The sequence below is a fragment of the Lynx rufus genome, unplaced genomic scaffold, assembly GCF_022079265.1.
Source record: "Lynx rufus isolate CCGP_SWC_20201006 ecotype Redwood Valley unplaced genomic scaffold, mLynRuf1.p SCAF_5, whole genome shotgun sequence".
In the NCBI taxonomy this organism is placed as follows: Eukaryota; Metazoa; Chordata; class Mammalia; order Carnivora; family Felidae; genus Lynx; species Lynx rufus.
The window spans coordinates 32,236,642-32,252,228 of NW_025814867.1; the positions used below are offsets into that span (position 1 = coordinate 32,236,642).

The window sequence follows — 15,587 nt, forward strand, 5'->3', positions numbered from 1 at the left end:
AGTGACCCTTTCTCCAGCTACTTCAGGTTACATACTTGCAGTTGTATACTAGGCAGAATAGGGTAGTGGTTATAAGTATGAATTCAGGAGCTAGATGGTTTGAGTTTAATTCATTTACTAAGTGGTGGGACCTCAGGCCAAGTTTCTTAACCCCTTTTGCCTCAGTTTTCTCATCTGTAAAATGGAGATAGTAATGATATACAAGACCTATCTCATAAAATGTGTACTATTAGATATATGTAAAGAATATACAACAGTGCCTGGCACAGAGTAAGCATAAGTATTTACTATTACTTTCATTCAACATGTTTCCTCTGGTCTCCAACCTATTTTGTACCTTTTCACCGTACAAAAGATTACAATTTCTTGGATCTTCATGAGTTTTTCTATGTGATTATTCCTTTTCTGGGCACTTCTCACCTCCAACTTTGCTTCCTTTCTTTAATATTCTGTTTACCTTCCTCAATGTGAAACAGACTCCAAAGTGATATGTACAACACAAACTGAGTGGTGTACTGCAAGAAAATATTAAAACTGCTCTTTAAATTAAGAAATCAATTATTACTAATATTTAATATATAGAATAAGCTTTGTATGCCCTCACTAGGTCCATATTTTAAACTGGTTTGTGTCACAAAGGTATCTGAGGTAGCCCAAGAGAAAAGAATAAGAAGAGTTCAATGCTCAAGGGGGTTAGTATTATAACACTTACGTTAGTACTATGATGCTCTTTCCTGGTTTATTCATTTTGTAAGTTGCATATGACCAATGCAATGGATATAAACATATTTTAAAATATTTATTTTAACTCTTCAGAAAATGGAAACAGATTTCGGGAAAAAAACAGAAACAAAAAGAAAAATCTGAGTACGTAATAACAAGTGAATTACAAAAAATATGAAGGCACTAACATTGTTTTTATAAGCTCATCTTACACCACTATTAAAGTTAAAGCCACGATGATCTAATAACATCTGATAAGAAACTGATCTAGCAATGTATGCATTTAATTCTATAAACAAACATATGCTGCAAACCACACTGTAATATAAGAAATGAGGTCTATATACTCAGGCTTCTGATTACCAAAGATAGAAGGAAAAAAACCTTTTGTCTATTTTTATCAGATATTTAGAAAATAAGGTTTAGTTCAGAACTAAGGTAGTTACCAAGTAGTCACGTCTGTTTTATAAAGCTAGACTGAGACTTTTAATTTGCAACAGAAACACTTAAGAATAACAGACAATATCCATTTTAGGGTGAGTTAACCAACATAATTTTATTAGATATTCAATTTCATCTTTTAAAAATTTTTTACTGATCCATTTCCTCTTTCTATCATGATTTGGATTTCCTTATAGATATGAGTTAGGATTGACCATTTATACTCTTTACAACTATTTTCATTGTAATCTATCTTTCTAAATTACTAAACTAGAATTCTATTTCTGTATTGACTTTCTGAATGGGTTGAACACAGGAGATATGCTGACTATGAAATCACATACTCATACATTCTGGTATATAAGAGCTATTTTAGAAAGTTACTTCTAATTAATACATTGGAATGCTGTTGATATAAATAACTCCTACAAGCAAGATTTAGGTTTATATCAGGTAGTTACTTCTTAAGTACTCTCCCTACAAAATAAGAACTCTACCCTTTTGAGAAGAAGCATGGAGTAGAGGGAGAAGAGGGGAAACTAATAATTTAGTTTTATCATAGGTATTCACTATTTTTTAAAAAAATATTTTTTTTAACGTTTATTTATTTTTGAGACAGAGAGAGACAGAGCATGAACGGGGGAGGGTCAGAGAGAGAGGGAGACACAGAATCTGAAACAGGCTCCAGGCTCTGAGCAGTCAGCACAGAGCCCGACGCGGGGCTCAAACTCACATACCGCGAGATCGTGACCTGAGCTGAAGTTGGACGCTTAACCGACTGAGCCACCCAGGCGCCCCAGGTATTCACTATTTTTTTTTTTTAATTTTTTTTTTTTTCAACGTTTATTTATTTTTGGGACAGAGAGAGACAGAGCATGAACGGGGGAGGGGCAGAGAGAGAGGGAGACAGAATCGGAAACAGGCTCCAGGCTCTGAGCCATCAGCCCAGAGCCAGACGCGGGGCTCGAACTCACGGACCGCGAGATCGTGACCTGGCTGAAGTCGGACGCTTAACCGACTGCGCCACCCAGGCGCCCCGGTATTCACTATTAAGACAACAGACTAAAAAATATTTTATTGATGGAGTATAAAATAAAAAATTAGACTTTAATTTGGGACTGGAGATAATATCTTTGGCATTTCCTTTTTATTTTCTCAGTTTGTATAATATTTAACCATTTTTACATTTCTTAAAATTTTTAATCCTTTGATTAGTAAATGCTCAAAGGAATAAACAAATGAAGAGTTCTATACTTAAGTTTAAATAAACTAATCCATAGAAGCACACAAGATTAGAAACAAGAGGAGAAAAAACAAGACTCTGGATAAGTTGGACTCATTACACAAGGGCACAATATATAAAACTCTGTGAGCAATATAACACAAAATATCACAGACAAGAATTTAAGGCACTAAGTAAGTAATATATTGTGTTGCAAAGTTTCCCTACACATAGATGCCACACTTCCATATATGAAAACTATGCAAATTGGCCTTTGGAACACAGAACTTAAGAGTTTACATTTGCAGATGTGACTCTAATAATCTAACAATAATAGCAGTAATACTATTACATTTTGCTTTATGTGTTGGGCTCCAACAGGAACTAAATGTATCTACCAACTCTAAAGAGCTACAGACTGCTCCAGCAATTAATATATTTCTAAATTAGGTTGCCATTACAATTACAAAGCATTTTGGCTATGTGCAGGTTTGTAAGCCTTAAAAAAAAGTAATAAACATTAGAATAAAATCAGTTTGTAATAAGGAATAGTAGCTACACTATACTTTCTCAGGCAGTAACATACTCTTGGACCACCTTACCCAAATATAAACACCTTCAACTGAAACTATTTCTAATTTATCTAATCTTTATTTTGCTATAATATAATATATAGATTTATGCAACAAAATTTCAATGGCTACTCCCTATGAAGCAGACATTGCTCTAAGCTCTCAGGATCCAGTGGATCTTATTATCAGATCTTTCTGAATTTTACTAAAAAATACAAATTACCACGGTACCTGGTGGCTCAGTCAGTTGAGTGTCCCACTGAATTCAGCTCAAGTTATGATCTCACAGTTCATGAGTTTGAGCGCCCTATCTTGGACTCTCTGCTGTCAGCACGGAGCCTGCTTCAGATCCTCTGTCTCCCTCTCTCTCTGCCCCTCCCCACACACTCACTCTCACTCTCTATCTCTCAAAAATAAACACTGGGCCGCCTGGGTGGCTCAGTAGGTTAAGTGTCCGACTTCACTTCGGCTCAGGTCATGATCTCACAGTTTGTGAGTTCAAATCCCGCACTGGGCTCAACTCAGAGCCTAGAGCCTGCTTTGGATTCTGTGTCCCATTCTCTCTCTGCCCATCCCCCACTTGTGCTCTGTCTCTGTCTCTCAAAAATAAATAAATGTAAAAAAAAAAAATTAAAAAATAAAATAACCATTAAAAAAAAATACACTTCACCAAAACTAACCTCCTTCCACTCCCAGGGGACTAAATGACCTATACAGTATTCTGAAGAAACAAAAACAATAAAATACTGTATATTTAACAATATGTAAGCATTTAAACGCAGTTTCTTGCTAAAATGCTTAGTGATAAAATGAATAGCCTTAGAAAATAATTAATATATAATTCTTCTTTAAATGAATATATTCTAATAAAACTGTGTTAGCTGTACTGTCAAACAGGACAAAAAATAATTTTTTTAAAGAATCTTTTCTATTTTCATTCATTGATTTATATATTTTTATTGAAGTATAGTTGACATACAATGTTACCTTAGTTTCAGGTGTACAATATAGTGATAAAACAACTTCATATGTTATGCTATGCTCACCACACGTGTAGCTACCACTGTCACCATACAACCCTATTACAGTATCATTCACTATATTCCCTATGCTGTCTGTATCCCTTTAACCTCATGAATTATTCATAAAATGGTGGTTTTTAAAAAATTCTTTTTTGATTTAGTCACTATTCTCAAATATTGGGAGAAAAATATTTAACCATATGAACACTTTTTGAGTAATTTCATTTGCTGCATTTAACTATCAGTTTTGATAACAGTTTACTATTCTTCCAATACCTGAGTATTTGACAATATTCACAGGAATATTTTCTTGGGTACATCATGATCTTCATTTTGCTGAATTCCTCATCTTCCCCTACTTATCTCAATATCTTAATACAAAGCAATGATAATCTTGTTTTGAATTTTCAGTGTATTTTCTCTCATACTATTTTCCTATATGAAGTGTTTTATAACTTAAATCTCAGTTTTTTCTCAAAATCTCTCCCGAACTTTGCTGTGCATTGGAGTCAGCTGGTGACCTTTTAAAAATCCCTATGCCCTGGATGCATGCCTTAAAATTTAAATAAGAAGGTCTGGGGATAAGGGAGAGAGTCAGGCATCAGTTTCCAAATATACCCAGGTGTTATTAATCTGCAGCAAACTTTGGGAACTACTGTCTTAAACTCTTATATAGTGCCCTGAAGGTCCAATATGCATACTACTTAATCTGTGACCTCAATCACTTGTGTTGCAAGCCTGGAATGGTAGTTAGTACAGTAGTTGGTGAGTAAACCTACTACTTGCACCTTAATCTGGCTTGGTTATCTTCTATTTGCCACATATAAACTCACAAAGTTACAATAAAAACCTTAGTTTTAAATGAAAAGTAATTTCAAGAATTATTTCAGAATCCAGAAATTTTTGAATTTGAGAAGTTAACATAATGCATCTATTTTAATTCCATCACAACCCAAGAGAATTTGGGGCAGCCCCCTGTAATCGAGAACCTTAATATTTCACCAGGAATAAATATAAATATTCACGCTGACTGAGGTAATAAAAATTGTAATGAATAGCCTCAGGTAAGTTGGGGCTAGGTTTTGCCACCATTAAATTGTGGAAGAAAGTCCTTTGGAATTTCAGAACGTTTTGGATTGCAGAAATGAAGACAAGTGATTATGGACATATAGACATAGGTCACAAAGTAAGGTCTCCCCTCCCTCCCAGAGAATGTGACTAAACAGCATGAAAGTCACTGACAGAATGTTTCTGTAAAGATGCACACGACAATGTTTTGGTGTGTATCACTAGAATAAAGGTGAACACCTGATGAGAAAGATATGTACTGTGTGACATGTGTTTGTTTTACCATGCATGTGTAACACTTTTGTCAATTAAATATAAATATTCCTACTAAAAAAAAAAAAAAAAAAAAAAAGCCTGAGCCCACCTCACTGACAGAGTGGATCTGGAAAAAAAAAAAATCTTTGTTATTAGTTTTAAAGTTAAGAAAAGGGAACACCTACAAAAAATAGAAATCTTATTTAAATCAAAAGGCAGAATGTTAAAACTAGAATTAATGGTGGCATAGAGCATGACATGAAATGAGTTCACCATAAACAAACAAAATTGTGAAAGTGTTTACACATTTCATTAGTGTAAAGCTGATTAATCTGTGAAGACTAGCAAAGAAAACACATACATTTTTTTCTTTTAAGAAAATACGTATTCTAAGTGGAAATCAGAATATTTTAAAGTAGACTGCCCCAAACAGAAACTTAAGTTTTACAGGAACACAGAAAAAGGGAGTGAGGGGTGGGGAAGTAAGGAGAGATGCACATCATTTTAGGAATTCTGGATTACATGAAGTTAAGCAGGCTATTTTTCCATCAGGATTTCTAAGAACCTTAAATAATGTGCTTTGACAATCTCTAAACAGGTATAACATGCAGGCTATTAACACTTATTTGACCTCTAAATCCTTTTTTCTTTAAAGCATTTAATATGACTAATTCCACAGAACATAAAACTATTGGAGATGTATTTATAAATTTAGGAATTTTAGATGGTCTTCAAGAATGAATGTCCAGAACCAACTTCTACTTCACACCACTAATTTTATTATCCTTATCAGTTACCAGTCATTAAGTGATACCTCCATACAATGCAATGAAATCCCCAAAGATCGTTAACTATGGAATTAGTACCACGGATTATTACATAAATGAGAACAGAGTATCTTCTCTTAAACACCGAATCAAAATAAAACTTAAAATATATTCACCATTTTAAAAGTGTAAGTTGGCAATTTGTATAAATATTGAAATGCTATACCTCATCAAATTCTTCAGTCATTTTTCTGATGATTTCTGCATTCTGCATATTTCGAAACATCTCTATTCTCACAGTACCTGTGGAACAACAGATTTTACAGTTAATCCTTTTCTATCCCATGCTAAACATTAAATTTAATCTGACCAATGTTTGAAAAATTTTATTTGAAAGTTTTTGGGGTTTTCTCCTCCCCCAAACTCCTACCTAAAGGAATCCCTTGTTTAAGAGCTTCAAAGTTCTTTAGACATTTTTAAAAATCCCTGAATATTCTGCGAATAAGTATGAGGGGGGAAAAACTGAGAGGAGTGTTGGGGCAGGAAAAGACAAAAAAACAATATATTTATATAAGGATTGACTGGTGCTATCCAGACATATAGCTGATATTCTTTATCATCAGAATATTCTTCTATAAATTAAAACTAAGTGTTCCTTAATCTAATTAATACATGTCAGCTAAATCTGTTTTCTGTTAACATGAAAAATAGCTCAGTAACTTCAACCTAAGTATCAAACCAACAAAAAACAAAGTTAACCCCTTTCTCTCTCATTCTTTAGTATTACTTTTACGTTAGCTATATAATTTTTATCTCAAGTATGGCTATATAAATATTACCACTCTTAAAATAGTAAGAGTGGTTTATATCAAAGACTTGTGTTAAAAATTAACATAATTTAAATAAAATAAAATAAGGTTCAAAATCTACCTTGAGTACAGAGAATATTGAACTAATAATTACATAAGGTTCAGTTTCAACTCTATACATGTCAATATTCAAGATAAAAATCACAGGAATAAGACTCAATGAATCAATAAGAAAATACTTTATACCCTCTGACAGATTCCTTGCCAATGATTAGCAGCTCCAATTCAAATCACATTTAAGAATGTAAGAAGGAAAAGTCTCTAAAGTGTACTGTACTTTTACAAGAAAGAGCATGGAACAACTGACAGCCACTAAAAGTCATCAAAGTGTGCTCTTCATTTAGAGTCCCAATAAAAGACTACAGTGGCACATTTCGCATATCAAACTTAATTTGACTTTTTATTAATCTGTAAAATGAAAAAAAAGAGATCTTTCTCATCATTTTAATTACAACCATTTCTAACCATGTTTTAGTTACTTGATATATAGCTCTTTTGTTCATTTTCAGTACAATGAATTAAGTACTACCAACAGGTATCCCTACACCAAGCTGTAGAGATGACAAGTAAATCTACTCTCATAAAGTACTAAGCAAGCAAAAGAAATAAAATGAGATTTTTAAGTTATTAAACATGAGAAGAATTAGTTGTTCTTGGAGAGATGGAAATATTTTATGTTTTGGAGTGTCATTAAATAGCTATATGCATTTCTCAAAGTCATCTATCTGTACACTTAAAATGTGCAACTTTTAATGTATGGAAATTATAACTTGGTAACACTGATTTTTTTTAGTTTTTTAATTTTTTTAAATTTACATCCAAGTTAGTTAGCATATAGTGCAACAATGATTTCAGGAGTAGATTCCTTAATGCCCCTTACCCATTTAGCCCATCCCCCCTCCCACAACCCCTCCAGTAACCCTCCATTCGTTTTCCATATTTAAGAGTCTCTTATGTTTTGTCCCCCTCCTTGTTTTTATATTATTTTTGCTTCCCTTCCCTTATGTTCATCTGTTCTGTGTCTTAAAGTCCTCATATGAGTGAAGTCATATGATACTTATCTTTCTCCGACTATTTTCGTTTAGCATAACACCCTCTAGTTCCATCCACATAGTTGCAAATGGCAAGATTTCATTCTTTTTGATTGCCAAGTAATACTCCATTGTATATATACACCACATCTTCTTTATCCATTCATCCGTTGATGGACATTTGGGTTCTTTCCATACTTTGGCTATTGTTGATAGTGCTGCTATTTAACATTGGGGTGCATGTGTCTGTTCGAAACAGCATACCTGTATCCCTTGGATAAATACCTAGTAGTGCAATTGCTGGGTTGTAGGGTAGCTCTATTTTTAATTTTTTCAGGAACCTCCATACTGTTTTTCAGAGTGGCTGTACCAGTTTGCATTCCCAGGTAATACTGATTTTTTAAAGAACTCAAGAAAAAGGACAACACTAATCATACCAGTTCACTAAAAAGTGACACGTTATTGTTAATTATTAAACAATGTTCTATTTTATTTCCATGACTGATATGGCAGTTTTCATATACAGTGGAGTCTTAACTATAATTACAATGGACTACCAAGTTAGTTCATAAAGGGAGGAATATTTTGCTGCATTAATTTAATACTGTAAAGTGAAAGGCAACAAAACAACAACTAGCATTAGAAACAACATAAAAACCAGTCTCATGCTTAGCATCTTTAAAAATGACTACCATATTTAGGGGCACCTGGTGGCTCTGTCGGTTAAGCATGTAACTCTTGATTTCAACTCAGGTCATGATCTAATGGGTCATGGGCTCAATCACTGCTTGGGATTTTCTCTTTCTTTCTCCCTCTGCCCCTTCTCTACTCCCTCTCTCTCTCTCAAAATAAATAAATAAACTTCTAAAAAAATTGACTACCATATATAAGTAACAATTACTAATAAAGTAAAATCAGATGTTTAAAGCTGTAATTTTGAAAATGAACAGAGCCTGTCACTGAAAATTTTTTAAAGAAGAAAATCCTGCTGCTGTCACAATGACTTTTGATACATAGGCCTATTTACTTACTACGTTCTACCTGTTCATTCTTCTTCCATTAGGTCCAACAACTCTACTGAAACTGCTTCCTCACACCTATTATCTGCTAATTGTTACATCAAGCAGTCTTTCTTTAGTAATACCCTACATATTCTATTGAAAACATTTGCCCATTACATTGGTTTCTATTAACACTATATCCTTGTACTGTATTCTCTAATGGCTTACTTTCATTTCTTTCTCTTTTACTTACCTGAATACAGGTTATTTCCAAAGTTCTGTCCTACACATTTTTTTGTCCTTTTCTACATTTTCTAACCTGGAAATGGCCCACATCTAGCTTACCCACCAGAGAAAAGTATGGCAGAATACTACTTATTAATCTTTGTATTCTCTATAGTTCCTTGAAATATGCCTAACATCTTAAGTCTTCTCTCTACTATTTTAAGCTTTGACAATGGATAGCTATTAAAAGTAAATTAAAGGGGCGCCTGGGTGGCTCAGTCAGTTAAGCGGCCGACTTCGGCTCAGGTCATGATCTCACAGTCCGTGAGTTCGAGCCCCGCGTCGGGCTCTGTGCTGACAGCTCAGAGCCTGGAGCCTGTTTCAGATTCTGTGTCTCCCTCTCTCTGACCCTCCCCCGTTCATGCTCTGTCTCTCTCTCTCTCAAAAATAAATAAACATTAAAAAAAAAATTAAAAAAAAGTAAATTAAAGATCTGAAATAATTCAGATTCAGAGAAACAGAAATATTTGAAAATAAGGAATGAAAAAAAAATAGATTATCTTCCACTCTCTAAAACACTATCTGCGAGAATCTTCAAATAATCTACCAACATACGAATCTTACATTAAAAAATAAAAGATTGTTTGATCAAGCCCTACTGACAGGATTATACCTCTAATGAAGATAAAGGAAGAACTTTCAAAAGTGTCATTTTTTTTTAAATTTTTTTTTCAACGTTTATTTATTTTTGGGACAGAGAGAGACAGAGCATGAACGGGGGAGGGGCAGAGAGAGAGGGAGACACAGAATCGGAAACAGGCTCCAGGCTCCGAGCCATCAGCCCAGAGCCTGACGTGGGGCTCGAACTCACGGACCGCGAGATCGTGACCTGGCTGAAGTCGGATGCTTAACCGACTGCGCCACCCAGGCGCTCCAAAAGTGTCATTTTTAACTATCAATAATTCCAGAAATAGAATAACATCAAAAAACTACCATCAAGTTACTGATCACTTAAATTTTATCAAACTGCTGGAGAGAACATAACTTGATACAATCCCTATGGTATGCAATTTGGCAAATATTACCGAAATTACAAATTTACATACTCCTTGGCCTGGATATTGTACTTGTTGCGAAAAATCCATAAACTCACACACATATGAAATAACGAAGGTACAAGGTTATTCCCTGAAACACTGTTTGTGATAGCAAAAGGAAAAATGCATATACCCATAATAACTGCAAGTGTTGATGATAATGACGATGGTGGTGGCAGCTAACACTTGGGTGCTCACTATCTGCCAGGCGTTGTTCTAATAAATATGCCCTATTAAATAAGTTAAAACATTTACTTTTCACAACAATAGAAGAATGTACTACTTTTCTCTCATTTTATAGAAGAGAAAATTGAGGCACCTAGAGATTTAGCAACTTGCAAACAGGGTTTCCCAGTAGCAGATTCGTGGTCTATACGCAGACAGTCTGGCTACAGGGTCCATGACTAACCACTACTTTTAACTGACTAAAATCAATGGAATCCATGCAGCTGTCAAAAACAATAAAGTGGTCTATGCTTGATATGGAAAGATCTGTAGGATATATTCATACATGAAAAAGGAATATTTATGCATTTGATAATATATGATTTAAAATATTTCTATAAAGATACACAAATATCTGGCACAAGTGGTTGCCTCAGGGAAAGAGAAATATGTGGTTGAGGTTTAGGGATATAATGGAGGTATTATATTGCATACCCTTTGCATTTCCTGAAATTTGAACTATATAAATGTATTACTCAAAATAAGGAATGAATACATTTCAAATAAAAAATAAAATGTTAAAAAACTAAACTGAAGGACAGACTGCTACTAATCTTTTCCTGTCAAGCATTTGTGTAGTCACTACCAATATGCACTCATTAGAGGGTAGGCTAAGAATGCTCCATTTAAGTTTGCCAGAAATGTGAAATTTTATGTTTTACTTACCAGGCTATTATAGAACACAAAAAATGAAATTGAAAAGCAATATGAAAATGAGGCTGGAGAACATATCCTTGGCAAAATTAGTGACATGGACAACAATGAAAAGAAACTTTAACTGTGGTTATAGCAACCACAACATTTAGCAGAACCCTCAAGAAGTCATCGTAGGGTCATTTGAAATCTTTGGCATTAGACACAGTAGGGTTTAAGTCTCAGCTCCCCCAGTTACTAAGCTATAGGAGACTGAAAAAATCAATTGTTTTCTATAAAACTCAGATTTCTAATCTTTAAAGTGGTGAGAATACCAATGCAGGGATTTTTTTTGTTCAATGCTGTAATTCCTAGTACATAAGCAGCACTGAAAAAAAATGTGGAACAAATGACTAAGGATGATATGAAAACAAAATAAGAAAACAAGTATAAAGAATTTAGTATTGTGCTTATAGCACGTAAGATGCAAGATGCATGTAAGATGCTCACCTACTTTGAGCATTCCTTTTTTGAAAGATTATCCTGCCCATTTAGAGGAAAGCTAAAAGCTCGAGTTTTTGGGCTCTACTGAAAGCCAGATCCCTAATTGTGCATGTTGTCAGATTACTGCCACTTGAAGAATGAGACCAGTCATCTCTTTTATTCCAGAACTAAGCAAAGTCAGCAGTTTTCTAAGCACCCAGACCAAAGCTTTTACTTCCAGACACTAACCATCTCTTTCCAAAATGTCTAGAATCCACCATAACGATGAGTTAAGGTGATAAAGAAGTCAATGCCGAAGAAGCAGGAACCCACAAATTCTTATCCCCATTTACACGAACCCCATGGTTTAGAACACGGTCTCATCTCATCCTCTTCATTTTGAATTTTACCCTTACTCTATTCTATGATGAGATCCAAAGCCAGAACTCTAGCCTTGTTTGTATCCTTCCAACTAGGTACAGAAGCAGACAGAAGAGAAGACTGAAAGCAGAGAGAACTTTCTTTAAAAATATTTTTTAATGTTTATTTATTTTTGACAGAGAGAGAGAGACAGAGAGACAGAGTATGAGCGGGGGAGGGGCAGAGAGAGAGGGAGACACAGAATCTGAAGCAGCTCCAGGCTCTGAGCTGTCAGCACAGAGACTGATACCGGGCTCAAACTCACAGACTGCGAGATCGTGACCTGAGCCAAAGTTGGACGCTCAACCGACTGAGCCACCCAGGCACCCCACATACAGAACTTTTTGAGCAGCAAATCAACTTACCCAAATACAACAAAAGGCCCTTCTGGGTTTATACCTTTTATGACACTAACATTCTGGTTCCCTCAAATTACTGAACCTGGCTCCCTTAAATTACTAAACCAAACCAATTACTGGTGTTATATACTAACACTGCCTAAGAGTGTTTAACAGAGAGCCTTCCTAAGAGCTTTCTTACTAATTGTACCATGTATGAAACAGCTTTCTATTTTAAAGCTTTTATTGTAAAGACTGGATTATAAAGTATTAATTTAAAAACCTAATCTGGTGATGGACCAGAGATAATTCATACATATAACAGGAAAATTTTTGGTAGTCTCATCTTCTGCTTCATTTTTACTGTAAGTAACAGTACATTATACATCAAAATAAAGTGGAGAAAGACTGAAAAAAGTATGGATAAATTACAAGACAAAATCTAAGTCAAAAAGGAGAAGAAATGCTGAGGCTACTAAAACTGAGAAGTATTTACTAAAGAAACACTGCATACCAGAATATAGAATTTAACAGTTACCTAAGATTGCAGTGACTGTTGAGGAAAGGGAATGGGGAAAGATAAAGAGACAGATACTTTGGTTGCTTTTTAATGATCATTTCAAGCTTAATACTGGAGCTTGGTTTAGCCATGTTAGTATAGCCCAGGAACAAAAGCAAGCATTGTCTTATAACGGTGATATTTCAAACTACTTTCACCAAATCTTCCAACAACTATTAAAATATCCTCAAGGGACGCCTGGATGGTTAAGCGCCTGACTTCGGCTTGGGTCATGACCTCATGGTCTGTGCCCACATCGGGCTCTGTGCTGACGGCTCAGAGCCTGGAGCCTGCTTCAGATTCTCTGCCTCCTTTCTCTCTTTACCCCTCCCCTGCTTGTGTTCTGTCTCTCTCTCTCTCTCAAAAAAAAATAAAGAAACATTAAAGAGAATTTTTTTTAATATCTTCATCTTCAGTCCACATAAGAATTAAAGGAAACAGCAATGAAAAAAATAAACATACTTTTTAAAATGTCCATCTGCTACCTCAGGCATTACTACTAATATTAACATGATTCAAGAGAAGCAGGACTTCTTAATCTATGGCACATGGATTCCTAAATATCTATGGACCTTTTGTATGAAAATTTAGGTCTATGCGACTTTTGTGGAGAAAGACCCAAATTTTCAGGTTATTATTAAAGGAATTGGAGAACTCAAAAAGGTAACAATAGCACATTAGAAGAAAAATATCAGCCAAAGATTTTTAGTCTTAGGGAACTGAAGACAAAAATTAAATTGTGGCAGTAAAGAATAGCTCTAAAGAAGAATTACTCTTCATAGCATGGTATGGAAAAGCAAAAACTAGGGACTGAGAGATGCAGGGGGAAAAATGCTGAATTATGTTTCTTTCTCATAAATTAGACCATGAGTGCAATGGTTATCATCTAAGTAGAACCAGGTTTCATCTCCAAGTAGCAAAGGAAAAAGAGCACAAGAGAACTTCCCCATAACGTTGTAAGAATCCATAAATTAAAGAGTGAACATTTTTATTTATAAGTACCTTGTTTAGAGCCAACACTACATATCTGACTTCAGTTACATAATATATATAAGATAAGTTAGGATTTAAATGTGTGAGATAATTTAGGATTACTTTGTATTTTCCTATCAAAGTGCATATAAATGATCAAGTCATACTCTTTAAGCTGTACTTCAAAGGTGTGTCACTACAAGGTCCCATGATTAAAAAGGGGAAAAAAGAAACTAGGTGGTTGGGCTTAATAAGAGTCTCGAAGAATTTTCCTTAAACTGAATTCCACAATGTTTTAAAAAATACATACTTTTTATTTTAGAATAGTTTTAGACTAACATAAAAATTACACAGTGCAAAATGTTTCCATAAACACCAAAACCAGTTTCTCTTATTGTTAGTATCTCATATTAATATTGTATATTTGTCACAGCTAATGAGCAGATATTAATAACATTTTTGTTCTTCCCCTAGCTTCACTGAGAAATAATTGACATACATCACTACAAGTTTAAGGTGCACCGCATCATGGTTTGATTTACATATATTGGAAATGATTATCACAACAGGTTTAGTTAATATCCATCATTTCTTATAGATATAATTAGAAAAGTAATTTTTCCTTGTGTAGAGAATTCTGAGGATCGACTCTCTTAACAACTTTCCTATGTATCATACAGCAGTATTAACAGTAGTCATTCACTTACACTACATCCCTAGTACTTATTTATCTAGTAACTAGGAAGTTTGTACCTTTTGATCGTCTTTCTCAAATTCTTTCTCCCCTCAACCTGATAATATTAACTAAAAGTCATATTCAGATGTTCTTACTTTTAACCTAATATCCTTTTTCTGTTCCAGGATCTCATCCAGAATACCACAAAAGGTGGTAGTTGTCGTGTCTCCTTAGGGTACTCTACACTGTGACAGTTTCTAACTTATTTTTGATCATCATAATGGTGTTACGGAGCAGTCAGGCAGTTTACAGAATGTCAATTTGGGTTTGTGTGATGGTTTTCTTATGGTTAAATACGGTTTTTGGTTTTTGAGAGAAAGATCAAAGAAAAAGTGCCATTGTAATTGTATCAAAACAAAAGTATTTTTTAATCATGTGCTTATTAATCATGATCATCTAACTGAGGTAGAATTTGTCAAGTTTCTCCAAGGTACGTTATATTTTTCCCCTTTTTCCATACTATATTCTTTGGAAAGAAGTCACTATGTACAGCCCACACCTAAACGTGTAAGAAATTATGCTTCTTTAAGTTTATATATGTATCTATATAAATTACATTGAATTCTTCTACATGAAAGATTTGTCTATTACCCATTTGTTCCATTTTCAATCATTTATTTATAACATGGACTCATGAATATTTTATAGTTTACATTATAAGCCAATTCTACAGTATTTTGTTGCTCAAATTGTTCCACTTTTGGCTACTGAGTAGGGTTCTTTTCAGTTGGTTCCTATGTCCTTTTGACAAACCTTCACTGTTGTTTTGTTTTCACTGAGCACTTATTTACTTTCAGAAACTATGAAATGCTTCAGGTTCACCTTGTATATTCCCTGTCCCAGTCTTAGAATCTAATATTGCTGTAAGGATCCCTGACTTCCTCAACTGGAGAATGGAATAAGAAGCCAAGATTTATATGCTAAGTGT

General features: G+C 34.4%; 1 protein-coding gene across 1 annotated transcript in view; it reads right to left on the minus strand.

Moving 5' to 3' along the window:
• Nucleotides 1–15,587, minus strand: part of STAG1 (stromal antigen 1) — a 400,899-nt gene that overhangs the window by 174,984 nt on the left and 210,328 nt on the right. The window contains exon 6 of the mRNA XM_047100346.1: nt 6,297–6,373. Coding sequence (XP_046956302.1) covers nt 6,297–6,373 — 77 coding nt within the window. The remainder of the gene's footprint in view (nt 1–6,296; nt 6,374–15,587) is intronic.